Source organism: Coturnix japonica, chromosome 15 (assembly GCF_054131305.1).
Source record: "Coturnix japonica strain WE chromosome 15, WE-NBRP24, whole genome shotgun sequence".
Taxonomy (NCBI): domain Eukaryota; kingdom Metazoa; phylum Chordata; class Aves; order Galliformes; family Phasianidae; genus Coturnix; species Coturnix japonica.
In genome coordinates, this window is record NC_140677.1 from 15,552,144 (window position 1) to 15,565,959 (window position 13,816).

General features: G+C 55.6%; 3 protein-coding genes across 6 annotated transcripts in view; 2 read left to right on the forward strand and 1 right to left on the reverse strand.

The window, feature by feature from the left end:
* Positions 1 to 155: 155 nt before the first annotated feature.
* On the reverse strand, positions 156 to 3,317 carry LOC116652742 (uncharacterized). The gene is made up of 9 exons (XM_085516088.1): positions 3,256 to 3,317; positions 2,850 to 3,210; positions 2,660 to 2,782; positions 2,290 to 2,414; positions 1,938 to 2,100; positions 1,740 to 1,846; positions 1,455 to 1,565; positions 1,185 to 1,303; positions 156 to 1,019 (listed from the first exon to the last, which is right to left on the reverse strand). The coding sequence occupies exons 1-9, from the start codon at positions 3,315 to 3,317 to the stop codon at positions 286 to 288; spliced, it is 1,905 nt and encodes a 634-aa protein (XP_085372214.1). The 3' UTR covers positions 156 to 285.
* An 849-nt stretch (positions 3,318 to 4,166) lies between these two features.
* On the forward strand, positions 4,167 to 6,582 carry LOC107307921 (uncharacterized). 3 transcript variants are annotated; one of them, XM_085517041.1, is made up of 5 exons: positions 4,167 to 4,441; positions 4,631 to 4,991; positions 5,171 to 5,281; positions 5,433 to 5,551; positions 5,717 to 5,822. In XM_085517041.1, the coding sequence occupies exons 1-4, from the start codon at positions 4,293 to 4,295 to the stop codon at positions 5,502 to 5,504; spliced, it is 693 nt and encodes a 230-aa protein (XP_085373167.1). In that variant the 5' UTR covers positions 4,167 to 4,292; the 3' UTR covers positions 5,505 to 5,551; positions 5,717 to 5,822. The 3 variants fall into 3 exon arrangements, 2 of the variants coding, with proteins under 2 accessions (XP_085373167.1, XP_015706899.2); XR_014934857.1 differs by having other exon boundaries at positions 5,171 to 5,551; XM_015851413.3 differs by lacking the exon at positions 4,167 to 4,441 and having other exon boundaries at positions 4,835 to 4,991; positions 5,717 to 6,582.
* A 1,441-nt stretch (positions 6,583 to 8,023) lies between these two features.
* RNF123 (ring finger protein 123) overlaps positions 8,024 to 13,816 on the forward strand; it is a 40,297-nt gene continuing 34,504 nt past the window's right edge. The window contains exons 1-5 of one of the 2 annotated variants that reach the window (XM_085517027.1): positions 8,024 to 8,249; positions 10,050 to 10,242; positions 11,027 to 11,111; positions 13,349 to 13,428; positions 13,710 to 13,807. In XM_085517027.1, the coding sequence (XP_085373153.1) occupies positions 10,161 to 10,242; positions 11,027 to 11,111; positions 13,349 to 13,428; positions 13,710 to 13,807 (345 nt within the window). In that variant the 5' untranslated portion in view covers positions 8,024 to 8,249; positions 10,050 to 10,160. The remainder of the gene's footprint in view (positions 8,250 to 10,049; positions 10,243 to 11,026; positions 11,112 to 13,348; positions 13,429 to 13,709; positions 13,808 to 13,816) is intronic. The other variant, XM_015874549.3, reaches the window with a different exon arrangement.

Sequence of the window (13,816 nt, forward strand, 5' to 3'; positions counted from 1 at the left end):
TAACTGATATACAGGAACAGCTGAAACATTGCTAACTGTCTGTCGCAGAGTGCTTTTTGCCATGGGTTTTGCTTATCGCACTCGGTGAGTGGCAGCGCCTGGAGCAGCCCCGGCCTTTACACTGCACGGTACTATTGACTGATTTATAACAAAGCCAAACGTGACACAGAGATGGGGTGGGGAAATTTATTAGGGTATATAATAAATATATTAAAAACATATATATAAATAACTAGTATTATATAATATCAAAAAATCAACTATATAAATAATACTCCCGTGGCATCAGCAGGGCCGGCTGGTGATGTGCCGAGCCCGACGTGGTACCCGGGAGCGGCTCTGGCCCTGCTCTGGCCCTCGCCGCCTGGACCGGCTCGTGCGGCGTCTTCGGGGCCGGCTGTCGGTCTCCGCAGCCCGACGATGGAGAGGCGAGCGGCTCCTTGTCCGGGCCCGCGCTGGATGTCTGGATGGGCTTCCATCGGCTGTTCTGGAAGCCCTGGAGGACCCTGGTGCTGCCGCTGTGGTGTAGCTGCAGCTCTGAGCACCTGGGCTTGGTCTCTGCCTGCTCGCACGGTGTCTCTGGGGCCGGCTCGGAGATTCTGGGGCCCGGCGCCGCAATGGAGAGCGGCTTCTTGTCCGGGCCCGCTGTCCCTGCCTGCACCTGAGGTTGTATCGCAGTGCAGGGCAGCGCCTCGAGGACCGAGCTGTCCCCTGGCTGGCAGAGTCTGAGCTGCTGCTCTCAGCAATTGGGGCAGCATTATGGGTTCTGCCACGGTGTCCTTGGGACTCATTAAAGGTGTTTTCATCCCTCTGTAGACGTGGCATGCCTCTCCTGCGGTCCGTCCTGTGATGGCTGGACAGGCCACTGCTCGCAGGCACACGGGAACGGTTAGCTGGCTCCGATGGTGCCTGGCTGGTGGTTCTGGAGCTGCTGCTCTCTGTTGAGGATCCTCGGGATGGCCGCCGTCCCTGCTGGCTGGTGGTGCTGACGCCAGCAAGACTGGAGCTGGTGCTGGAGGCTGTAAGGGGAGGCAGGAAGGTGAGCAGGATGGAATTCCAGCCATGGGGTGGAACTGGCTCCCGTTTGTCCTGGGCTGGAGGGATTTGAGCAGGGCCGCTCTGAGCAGCCGCTGCCAGGCCTGGCCTGGCCCCAGCCCAGCAGCACGCGGCTGTTTGCCTCTTACCGGTGCCCTCTCCAGCACAGCTGTCGCACTCCCATTCGGTTCTGCTATCACTCAGGTCGGAGCAACGGCGGTGTGTTCCTCGTGCAGCACAGGAGCTGCAGAGGAGCAGCTCCCAGGGCCTGTGGAAAGCAACAGGTTGTGGCCGTGAGGACAAAGTGCCCTGAGCCAGGGAGTGCCCGGCACAGCTCTGGTGCTCAGTCTGTGCTCCCCCAGCCCGTGGTGAGGCTGCGATGCCACGCAGAGCCCCAGAGGGCAGCTGAGGTCACTCACCCCTCTCCTGAATGCCCTCTGCCAAGGGGGTAAAGGCAGATGTTGGCATTGCAGCGCTGGTACCGAATGCCCAGGGATGAATAGGCATAGTTGTCCTCCCATGTTGGTTTTCTGCGAGAGAGGGGAGGGAATGTGATGAGCACTCAGTGGCCCACAACTAAAACTAACCCATGAAATCCATCCCCATCCACCTTATCCCTGCTTCCAGTTTCCCAATGACACTGAGGCCCATGTTAATGGCTGCCAAGGGCCAGGCATCTCAAGAGCTGGATGAACGACACCAACCTGAATGGGATTCGGATCCCCACACTCAGCATGTCTCGTAGAAAACATTCCTTGTTTCTGCACGCGGGGCACCGGAAGCAGTAAATCCCCGCCCTTAATGCCTGTTCCTGCAGCAGAAACACAAGCAGTGTGGGTGTGAGCCAGGCCTGGTGCTGCTGAGCGCCTGCGGTGCCCGCGGGGCCAGGGGAGGGCTCCTACCTGGATGCAGGCCCGGTGGAACCAGGCGTGTTGGCAGGCTGGGCACACCATGGTGGTGTATGACCTGCTGTCACCTACAGGCTCCATGCAGATGACGCAGGTCGTGTCTGGTGCTGGTGCTGCCTGCGCTGCCTGCTGTGGGCTGTGCTCCCTGCAGAAGGACCTGGGGGAAGATGGAAGGGATGGGCGAGGTGAGAAGGGCTGCGAGGAGGGCAGAGGAACGGGAAGGAGCCCCAGGCCTTGGCTCTGGCTCTGTCAGGCTGCTGGGAGGTGTCACAGCGCGTTCCTCGCTGCTTTGGCTGGTGCTGACAGCAGGGTTGGAGGCCCACAGGACACACCTGGCAGCCCTTACCTGAGCGCTCCAAAGAACTGGGTGACGCATTGACCCTCAGGGGCGCAGGGGAGATGGAAGCTCCTCTCACATCCCGGCTCTGCACAGATGACGGTGGCCCCCGAACGGCCACAGACGAAGCAGAGCTGGAAAGAGCAGAGCAGCCCCATCAGCTGCAGGCTCAGGGCCTACGCAGCGGGCCCCGCACCTCTGGGCAGGGCGCAGGATGCGGGCAGGGCTGGGTGGCACTCTGCAGAGCTGCCTGGTGAACAGGGCTGGTCTGCAAGAGCAGGGATTTCTCCTGGAGCTGGGAGGAGGGGCTGGGATTGCTTTGTGGGGACCAGGCTGAGCTCTCCTGGCACCAAGCTCCCTGTTCCGGTCCAGTGCTCACCTTCTGCTCTGCCTCCATCACTATGTGTGTCACATCTTCTGCACAAAAACGTGCCATATTGCCGCCTTCCACATATTCACAAAGGCCATTGGCAAAGATCTGTACAAGGGGAAAGAGCTTGATCTAGTTAGGGCAGAAAGGAGGGAATCACAGGTTGGAGGAAGGTGACAGGAGTCACAAGGGAACTCACCACACAAAACTCATGGATGTACAATCCTTCAATCTCTACTTTGCGGCCTAGGATGCCGGAGTCCTCATCCACGCGGCCACAGAGCACACATGCTGGAGAGAAGAGAGTAACAGCAGTGAGCGCCTTGCGGGGCCAGGTGCCCCCGGGGGCTGTCCCAGGGGCTGCTCTGTGCCGGCTGTGCCAGCTGAGGGGCAGGGCCGCAGGCCGTGGATGCAGGGATACTTGGCTCTCACCTGGCTCTACCGAGCCGGCAGCCTCCTGTGTAGCCTCCTCTGTCTCCGCACGCTCAGTGTGCGTCGACCGCAACCAAGTGCAGAGTCTCTGTCCCATCACTGCTGGGCTTCGTCCTCTGCGTGCCAACCTATGGAGAAGCGGGACAAGGCTGAGCCCCTTCCTCCCTGCTCACCTCACCGGTTCGCACTGAGCTCGGCCTGAGCCCTGCAGCCTCAGGTCTACACCACAGCCCATACGTCACAATGGCCGTTCCATTCTGATGCCATTCTTGGGTGACCTCAGCCCCGTGAGGTGTGATGGCGTCACAGAGGGTGGCACGGAACGGCCATTGTGACGTATGGGCTGTGGAGCAGAGCTGAGGCTGCAGGGCTCAGGCCGAGCTCAGTGCGAACCGGTGAGGTGAGCAGGGAGGAAGGGGCTCAGCCTTGTCCCGCTTTTCCATAGGTTGGCACGCAGAGGACGAAGCCCAGCAGTGATGGGACAGAGACTCTGCACTTGGTTGCGGTCGACGCACACTGAGCGTGCGGAGACAGAGGAGGCTACACAGGAGGCTGCCGGCTCGGTAGAGCCAGGTGAGAGCCAAGTATCCCTGCATCCACGGCCTGCGGCCCTGCCCCTCAGCTGGCACAGCCGGCACAGAGCAGCCCCTGGGACAGCCCCTGGGGGCACCTGGCCCCGCAAGGCGCTCACTGCTGTTACTCTCTTCTCTCCAGCATGCGTGCTCTGTGGCCGAGTGGATGCATATTCGAGCATCCTTGGACGCAGACGTGAAGGAGATGGGCTCTACTTCCATACATTCTGTGTGGTGAGTTCCCTCCAGATTCCTTCCCCCAAGGAATGGTCCTTTCTTTTCTGCCCTAACAAGGTCACACTCTTTCCTCTTGTACAGGCATTTGCCAATGGTCTTTGTCTACCAGGAATAGATAACGGAAATGCATGTTTTCGTATGGAAGACATGATACGCACAGTGAGGGAGGCAGAGCAGAGGGTGAGCACTGGACCGGAACAGGGAGCTTGGTGCCAGGAGAGCTCAGCCTGGTCCCCACAAAGCAATCCCAGCCCCTCCTCCCAGCTCCAGGAGAAATCCCTGCTCTTGCAGACCAGCCCTGTTCACCAGGCAGCTCTGCAGAGTGCCACCCAGCCCTGCCCGCATCCTGCGCCCTGCCCAGAGGTGCGGGGCCCGCTGCGTAGGCCCTGAGCCTGCAGCTGATGGGGCTGCTCTGCTCTTTCCAGCTCTGCTTCGTCTGTGGCCGTTCGGGGGCCACCGTCATCTGTGCAGAGCCGGGATGTGAGAGGAGCTTCCATCTCCCCTGCGCCCCTGAGGGTCAATGCGTCACCCAGTTCTTTGGAGCGCTCAGGTAAGGGCTGCCAGGTGTGTCCTGTGGGCCTCCAACCCTGCTGTCAGCACCAGCCAAAGCAGCGAGGAACGCGCTGTGACACCTCCCAGCAGCCTGACAGAGCCAGAGCCAAGGCCTGGGGCTCCTTCCCGTTCCTCTGCCCTCCTCGCAGCCCTTCTCACCTTGCCCATCCCTTCCATCTTCCCCCAGGTCCTTCTGCAGGGAGCACAGCCCACAGCAGGCAGTGCAGGCAGCACCGGAGCCGGACACGACCTGCGTCATCTGCATGGAGCCTGTAGGTGACAGCAGGTCGTACAGCACCATGGTGTGCCCAGCCTGCCAACACGCCTGGTTCCACCGGGCCTGCATCCAGGTAGGAGCCCTCCCCTGGCCCCGCGGGCACCGCAGGCGCTCAGCAGCACCAGGCCCGGCTCACACCCACACTGCTTGTGTTTCTGCTGCAGGAACAGGCACTAAGCGCGGGGATGTACTGCTTCCAGTGCCCCCACTGCCGAGACCGGAACACATTTGTTCCAGACATGCTCACTATGGGGATCCGAATCCCATTCAGGTTGGTGTCCTTCATCCAGCTCTTGAGATGCCTGGCCCTTGGCAGCCATTAACATGGGCCTCAGCGCCATTGGGAATCTGGAACCAGGGGTGGATGGGAATGGGGATGGATGGATTTTATGGGTTAGTTTTAGTCCTGCGCCAGTGAGTGTTCATCACATTCCCTCCCTTCTCTCGCAGAAATCCAACATGGGAGGCCAACAATGCCTATGCAGCACTGAGAGATCGGCACCAACGCTGCGATGCCAGCAGCTGCCTTTACCCCCAAGGCAGGGAGCAGTCAGGAGAGGGGTGAGTGACCTCAGCTGCCCTCTGGGGCTCTGCGTGGCATCGCAGCCTCACCACGGGCTGGGGGAGCACAGACTGAGCACCAGAGCTGTGCCGGGCACTCCCTGGCTCAAGGCACTTTGTCCTCACGGCCACAACCCGTTGCTTTCCACAGGCCCTGGGAACTGCTCCTCTGCAGCTCCTGTGCTGCACGAGGAACACACCGCCGCTGCTCCGACCTGAGTGATAGCAGAACTGAATGGGAGTGCGACAGCTGTGCTGGAGAGGGCACCGGTAAGAGGCAAACAGCCGCGTGCTGCTGGGCTGAGGCCAGGCCAGGCCTGGCAGCGGCTGCTCAGAGCGGCCCTGCTCAAATCCCTCCAGCCCGGGACAAACGGGAGCCAGTTCCACCCCATGGCTGGAATTCCATCCTGCTCACCTTCCTGCCTCCCCTTACAGCCTCCAGCACCAGCTCCGGTCTTGCTGGCGTCAGCACCACCAGCCAGCAGGGACGGCGGCCGTCTCAGAGCTCCTTGACACCCGAGAGCAGCAGCTCCAGTACCACCAGTGAGCACGGACTGCCGCCACCCCAAGGCTCCGCAGCACCAGAGAGCAGCAGCTCTACAATCTCCAGCCAGGAACAATTAGAGCCAGCTCACAGTTCCCGCTTGCCTGAGAGCAGCGGCCTGTCCAGCCAGCACAGGCCAGAATGGAGGAGGAGGCTCTGCTTGCGTTTACATCGCATTGACGACTCATGGCATGAGTCACTAGGGTGCTGTGGGAGCACCCATAATGCTGCCCTGATAGCCAGCCAGGGGACAGCTCGGTCCTCGAGGCGCTGCCCTGCACTGCGATACAACCTCAGGTGCAGGCAGGGACAGCGGGCCCGGACAAGAAGCCGCTCTCCATTGCGGCGCCGGGCCCCAGAATCTCCGAGCCGGCCCCAGAGACACCGTGCGAGCAGGCAGAGACCAAGCCCAGGTGCTCAGAGCTGCAGCTACATTACACCGGCAGCACCTGGGTCCTCCAGGGCTTCCAGAACAGCCCACAGAAGCCCATCCAGACATCCAGCGCGGGCCCGGACAAGGAGCCGCTCGCCTCTCCATCGTCGGGCTGCGGAGACCGACAGCCGGCCCCGAAGACGCCGCACGAGCCGGTCCAGGCGGCGAGGGCCAGACCAGGGCCAGAGCTGCTCCCGGGTACCACGTCGGGCCCGGCACATCACCAGCCGGCCCTGCTGATGCCGCGGGAGTATTATTTATATAGTTTATTTTATGATATTATATAATACTAGTTATTTATATATCATTTATATATATATATTTATTATATCCTATAATAAACTTCCCCACCCTATTTCTGTGTCACGTTTGGCTTTGTTATAAATCACTCGCAGTGTCAATAGTACCGTGCAGTGTAAAGGCCGGGGCTGCTCCAGGCGCTGCCGCACACCGAGTGCGATAAGCAAAACCCATGGCAAAAAGCACTCTGCGATAGACGGGAATGTTTTATCTGTTCCTGTATATCAGTTAACATCACCAGCCAGCCCTACTGATGCTGTAGGAGCAGCCATGTACAATCTCCCCTTCCTATCCAATGTCATCTGAATCCATCCCAATAAAACTTAATTCCTTCATGCCACTGTCACTTTTGTTCTTCTCTGCCTTTCCCGAGGTGGGCAGCTTTAGGGCCTGGATCCACGGGCTTCCCTTCCCCAGCACCCAACCCATTCCTTCCTCCCCACAGCCCGGTTCATGCTGAGCTGGGTTCTGGCCCCGACTCCAGCAGGGTGCAGCATTTCCAATGCACAACATGGAGGAGGCCAGGCTGGCAGCTGCAGCCCCTTTCTGGGGCTGTTTCTGACATCTTGGGGCTGTCGCTGTGTTTGGGACACATGGGCAGCCCCAGGGCTGCTGCCGGCTGTGGGGTGGGCCAGGACCTGGGATTTCCTGCATTTGGGCAGTGCCGCAGGTCTGAGGGCTGCTGCTGCTCTGGGGATGCTGCAAGAATCATTCATGGCTGTTCCAGAGTCAGGTGTTGTGCCTCCTATGAGAGCATCAGCAGTGCTGCCACTGCTCCTAAATGGGATGGCCACCCTTGTCAGTGGTTTATGGGCTGGTTCAGCCCAGTTCCATGAGCAGCGGTGTGGAGGGATCTGCAGATCTGCTCATCTGTAAAAGGGGAAACATTGCACCTTAAATAATTAAAAACAGCAGCAACTCTCTGAGGAGAAACAAGCTAATTTCCTAAATATGGTATCGGAATGCAAGATAACACTCTATTATACAATATGAATACTATTGAAACTAATAAATCAAATATATTGTAAGGAAGTGTTTCCAGAAGCTCTAGGCCGTACCCTAGTGCTGTGGCCATGTGTATGGGTGGGACGAGAAGCATGGAGGAGAGCTGAAGGGAATAGGGATGGTGTATTGACATTGTCAGGGGTTACATCTGCTGTCTGACCGCATGGATATGTAGTTCTGGGCTCGACATAGTTCTGGGCTCTGTACGTAGTTCTGGGCTCTGTACGTAGTTCTGGGCTCTGTACGTAGTTCTGGGCTCTGTGCATAGTTCTGGGCTCTATGTAGTTCTGGGCTCTGTACGTAGTTCTGGGCTGTGTATGCAGTTCTGGGCTCTGTAGTTCATTTCCATACAGGTGCCCGGTATCAACCCTTTCACTCCCTGCAGGTGCGGGGCTGGGCCTGCTCGGCGCCTCCGCCCGTCTCCCAGCAACGCGCCCTCCCGCCATGGCCCTCTCGGCTCGCCGTAGTGCGGCGGCAGCGGCGGCGCGGCCGGTCCGGCGGTGAGTGCGGGGCGCTGGGCCTTGTTGCCCGGCTCCTGTGTCAGCCCACGCGCGGCGATGCGCCGAGTGGGGCCTGGAGCGGGGGCTGCCCCCGGCAGCGCGACCTCAGCCGGGGAGGGGCGGGGAGAGGCCGCGTCTGCGTCCTTCCGGGCCGGGGCCGAGACTGGGAGCGGGGCCGGCGGCTCGGTGGGAGGCTGCCCGCTCCTGGGGGCGTTTGTGGCCGTGGGGATGTGGCTGCGTTCGGGACATTGGGGCAGTGCGGGGTGGGCCAGGAGCCGGGCTGTGCTCCTGCGTCCGGGCAGTGCCGCAGGTCTGACGGCTGCCGCTGCGCTGGGGATGCTGCCAGGCTGCCGGTGCTGGCCTGGTCTGCCCGCGATGGGAGGGCGGAGAGCAGCTACCGGACAGAGCTGTATTTGCTGGCCCTCCGGCCCGCCCTGTACCGGCACAGTTTAAAACCTGACCTCCCCTATGCTGGTTGTTCTGTGCTTCTTCTAAAACGGGGTCTGCTTGCGACCACAGCGGACAGTTCAGTGCCTGGCCTCAGTCAGAGCCCGGGCTGCAAATGGCCGGGTTTGGGCCGGCTTTGTTTTTAGGCACTGTATCACCGATCTGAGCGGTGCAGAGATGTGTGTGTGCTGCTCTGCCCTCTCTCTGACCTTCTGGCAGCACTGTGTGCTCGGGTGGGATCTGCACTGTAGCACTGCAGCAATGCTGCACTCTCCTGCTTGTTTAGGATGTCCAGAAGTTCCTGGAAGGTCCCTGGCTGGTCACTCAGCATGGCACTGAGTTCATAACTTGTCTCAGACCAACTTACTGTATGTTCTGTGTGAGATGTGCTGCAGATTCACAGCATGGTATGATTGAGGGACCTTACAGCCCCCCAGCCTCACCCCTGCTGTGGGCTGGCTGCCCCCAGCTCAGGCTGCCCAGGGCCCCTCCATGGCCTGGGGCATCTCCAGGGATGGCACCCACAGCTCTGGGCAGCACTGCCGGCACCTCACTGCCCTCTGAATGAAGAATTTCTTTCTAATATTACACCTAAATCTCCCCTCTCTGAGTTTAAATTTGTTGCACCTTGTCCTTCTACTATCAGACAGTGTAAGAAGTCACTCTCCCTCCTACTTGTAAGCTCCCTTCAGGCACTGGAAGGTCACAGTGAGGTCTCCCTGGAGCTTTCTCTTCATGCTGCCCACCCCAGCTCTCTCAGCGTATCTGCTTAGGAGAGGGGCTCCAGCCTGCTGAGCATCTTCATGGCCTCCTCTGGTTCTGCTCCAGCAGCCCCACATCCCTCCTTTACTGGGGCCCCCAGACCTGGATGCAGTGCTCCAGGTGGGGCCTCATGAGGGCAAAGCAGAGGGGGACAATCCCCTCCCTGCCTGTTGCCCCCCCCAGGATGCTGTTGGCCTTCCAGGCTGTGAGCTGCTGGCTCATACAGAATGTTCTGTCCATCAGGACACTCAGGTCCTTCTCTTAGGGCTGCTCTGAAAGAATTATTCTCCCAGTCTGCACACATATCTGGTATTGCCCCCACCTAAGTACAGTACCTTGCCCTTAGACCTACTGAACTTTGTTAAGTTCACATAGGCTCGCTTCTCAAGTTTGTCCAGGTCACTCTGGATAGTATCCTTCTATTTTATCAGCTGCACCACTCAAGTTGATGTCATCCACAGACATGCTAATCCCACTGCATATGTCATTGGTAATGATGTTGAAGAGCACTGGTCCTAAGATAGACCCCCTGAGGGACACCGCTCATCACTGGCTCCCACCTGGATATGATGCTGCCAACCAGCCACTTCCTTGCTCACCAAATAGTCCACCCTTCAAATCTCTTGGGAAAGATTGGGAAAATCCTGGCAAGATTTTGGGCAGTTGGACAAGTGGATCTGAGGGCAGGATTGGCAGTTAGCTGGTTTTGGGCACTTGTGTGATGGCGTTAGTGGAAGCACATTGACTTCTTTGGCTTAACCCTGTTGTTTACTCCAGGCGCATGAACCCACAAGAAAGGGAGAAGTCCTCAGGTGGCAGAATCCTCCCCGGCAAGTTCTGTTCTAGGTGTCTGTCTTATCTCCGCTCTGGAGCTGGTGCCTGTGAAGAATGACCTCACGGGGTGCTGGGACAGCAATCTCAAGGAAGAACTACAGGCTGAGCACTGAGCCGGAGAAGTCCAAGGTTGCAGGTATGGGCTGAGCATGCTTTGTATGAACAGGACTGCCGTGGATCAGGGTGAGCAGCCCTGATCAACCTGAGATCACCTGCCTTTCAGTTGTGGTTATCTTGCTGATAAGAGGCACAGGTGGGGCTGAAACTGAGTGAAATCTCTGAGCTGAGCCAAGATTGTGGGAGGGCCTCTACCAGCAGCTCAGGTCACAGTGCCCTTTCTTCAGTGATGTGAGACTGGAGAGTGTGGTGTTGTTTGTCTTTGTCCCAACTGACTTGGGGTAGATGGCTTCTCAGGTTCTGAGATCTGTTTGTTCCTTGGAAGTGGTAGTATCTTGTAAGCAGTCCATTTTCTCCTGGGCTGAATGATCCATCAGAATTGTGCTTGTAAAATCACAGTTCTGGTATTTGAGGGCTCTGTTGCAGGTCCTATATTCCAGGACATCAGGAATTGTAACAGCAGTATTATTTGTTTTTGGTTTTGGGGGTTTGGTTTTGCTTTTAAATTGGATCCCCGCTTTCAAATTTGAAGTTACTCTATCTGGCAGTAGTACAGCTGTGCTCCTGAAGGTGTAGTCTTACCCTAGGGAACCACTGGTAGCCTCCCCTGTTTCAGGAATGCACTTGCTTCATGTTGCTGGGCTGTAGGGCTGTTAGTGAAGAGAGTGAGAAGGTAAATAACTTCTCGGAGCTCCGTCTTCCCCTGTGTTGGTCTGCAAACCTTATTGCTTGTACTTGAAATTAATGTTTTGACTTGTAACTCTCTAAGCTTATTTTTCTCTCTCTTTTTTTTTTTTCACAAGGGATTGTGAACAGCAGGCTACTGAATGACTATCTGCATCGGGTCTTCTCCAGTGCTGATGGGAACCAGCCTGCAGCTGCTTACAGGTATGGGGCTTCTTACTCTCTAGATGGCAGCGATGCTGTGTCAGGCCCCTGCATGTACAACCCTGTATAAAAGGTCACGAGGCAATACTTCTGAAATAAATAGGCAAGTGTGCATTCACATTCTCATTCTGCTTGCAAAGAAGTGCAAAATTCACAGATTTAAGCTAATGAAAAGTATGTCATCAGTGCCTGGTGAACTAAATGCAAGGCTGCTACTTGTACATCGAAGACCATATGCTTCTCAGGCAGTGGAATTGTTGGTACTTTTCTTGTTAGGTGTCACCAAAGGAAAAGAAACACAAAATTGTTGTACAGTGTCTGTTTCCATCTCTTTGCTTTCATTTCTCCTTCACCTTGGAGTCCAGCAACTTGTAGCTTTGGGTGAGAAAAAGCTCCTTTGCATTTAAATCGTTTGGCAGAGACAAGTCAGCTGGGTGCAGAGCAGGTCCAAGTGTTGCAGAGAGGCAGGTTTGGAGCTGCTGCTGGGTGGGCGGTGCTGCAGAGTGGGCTGGGGTCATGTTCCCCCATCTATACTTAGTACTGCCAGCTCAAATGTGAGCCTATGGCTGCTAAAAATAGCTCTTGGTCTCCTGTGTGCTTGATGAGCTAAGGTTTTTGTGGGGGGAGGCAAGGTGGGTTATGTTACTTGGCCACAAGCTCTCCTGCCAACGTGTCTTGGTATGTTCCATGTGCCCAGGCATTTTGGTTGTTAGTAATGCTAAATTCTTTGCCAGGTGATGAATGAAGTGCAAGCACAGAACTGACAGTTTGTTGGATTGGTCTCTCTGTTTGTAGCTCCCTTCCAATCTTCTCCCTGGACTTGGTAGAAAGCCCAGTAGCAGTCAGATTGGTCTTGAAAATAGATTTACTACACAAGAGCAACTTTTATGGTACGATATGTTGTCTTTTGGGGAGCTCATTGTAAACCTCTCTGGCTGTCCTCTCTCTGTCTGTCTCGTGCTCTTTTGCCTCTTTCCTACTTTCCTTCTTCATGCTAGCTGCTGATACAGCTGCTTTGCTGAAGCCGTTCTCTCCTGCCAATCCAAAGCTGCTTCTTTGATTCCACTTCTGTGCATCTTCATGAATCCATTGGGCTTTCAGGATGTCTCTCACCACTTCTGCAAAGAAACCCTGGTCCCAAAGAAGTGGAATAATTGTTCCACAGATGAGTGGAAATGGGAACCATGCTAGGAAAAGCCAGCAACTCTCACAGTAATAAAGGGAAATCACGATGGTCCCACAAACGCAACACAAGCAGTGCTGTTCTGTTAATCCTTGGGAAGTTTTAAAAGGGAAAGAGTATGAAATGACAAAGTTTGCTGCTATTACAAAGTGATGTATTGAAAGGGGGACAGCCCCAACTTTACGCATAAGGTAATGGGGTCTGGGCTGATTTCTGCTGCATAGAAGTGAGGCTGGAGGGAGAGAAATTTTTCAGTAAGTTAGAAAAAAAAACAGATAGGAAGTAAAGGATCGGTACCAAAGGGATTCTGGAAAAGGAAAATCGTTATGCCACAGAATGAATTTGTGGTCAGCCCTCATCTTGATTAGCGTGTTGTGGTTGCACCAGCTCCAAAATGCTATCTTGGAGCTGTGGAGATTCTGAGGAAGAGTAAGAGCAACAACCACGAGTCTGGAAGGTCTCCTGTACTGTAACTGAGTGAGGCAACCTTGAGACAAGAGAACTGAGGGGGTCTGTGTGGAAGGTCTCTGCAGTGGTAGCATGGAGGGTGTTGGTGAGGCATTTTGCTTTATTACAGAATGTGTGAAGACAAAATGTTTTTGGCTGTTCTCATGGAGATGTTGCTGGGAGAGCTTGACCTCTGTCTGAGCTGCTACAGCTGCTGATATGGTCTTCTTTCTGGTTTTGTAGTATGAAGTACTTGGGAAAAGAACTAAATCCTGTCCTGTGCTGTATCCTATGATGTCAGCCTCAGCAGTGTCCTGGTCTTTACTCATTGCTAGTACAAGCTGGCAAAATACTCCTTAGCAGGCTGAAGACTGAAGGATCTTCTGTTAACTGCTTCATTTGTTCACACTGTATTTGGTTCTTGTTTCATTCATTGCACCAACATGTTGGTCAGAAAATTCCTCAGATCCATGACAAGAAACCCAGATTGACAGAACTTCCTGGTTCATGTGTCAACACCATTCTATGCTGACACGTGTGCGGACTGAAACACTTTAAAACTTGAAGGCAGAGCTTTCTGAAGTGCTCCTGTGTGTTTATTCCCTAGGAAACATCTGACATTCCAGAACCTGCAGGAGCACCTTGACCGATTGCTAGCAGAGGAGAATGGCTCTGAAGACAGCCAAGGTAGGAGGCACAAGATGCCTGTAATCTGTGTCTGTGCTGTCAAACTGGGGAGGACTAGTTATGTCCCACAACACAGTTCCCCAAGTAAGCAGTTTTCTGCCATCCTGTGCTCTAATTTCTTTACATCTCATGGGTGTCTCCTTTCCTGAAGTTCTCATGGTCTTACATATGTAACACTGTGCAGAATTCAGGTGCCATTGTAGTCTGTCCAGCAACACTTCAGAGCTACCTTTAAATCCTGCACATCTTTTCCTAACGTTATCTGCAACTCTTTGTTTCAGATCAGTTACCAGAGGGCCGGCTTGGTCCCTCTACTGTGGTGCTGGACCACACGAGTGGCTTTGAGGGGCTCCTGCTGGTTGATGATGACTTACTTGGGGTGAGTGTG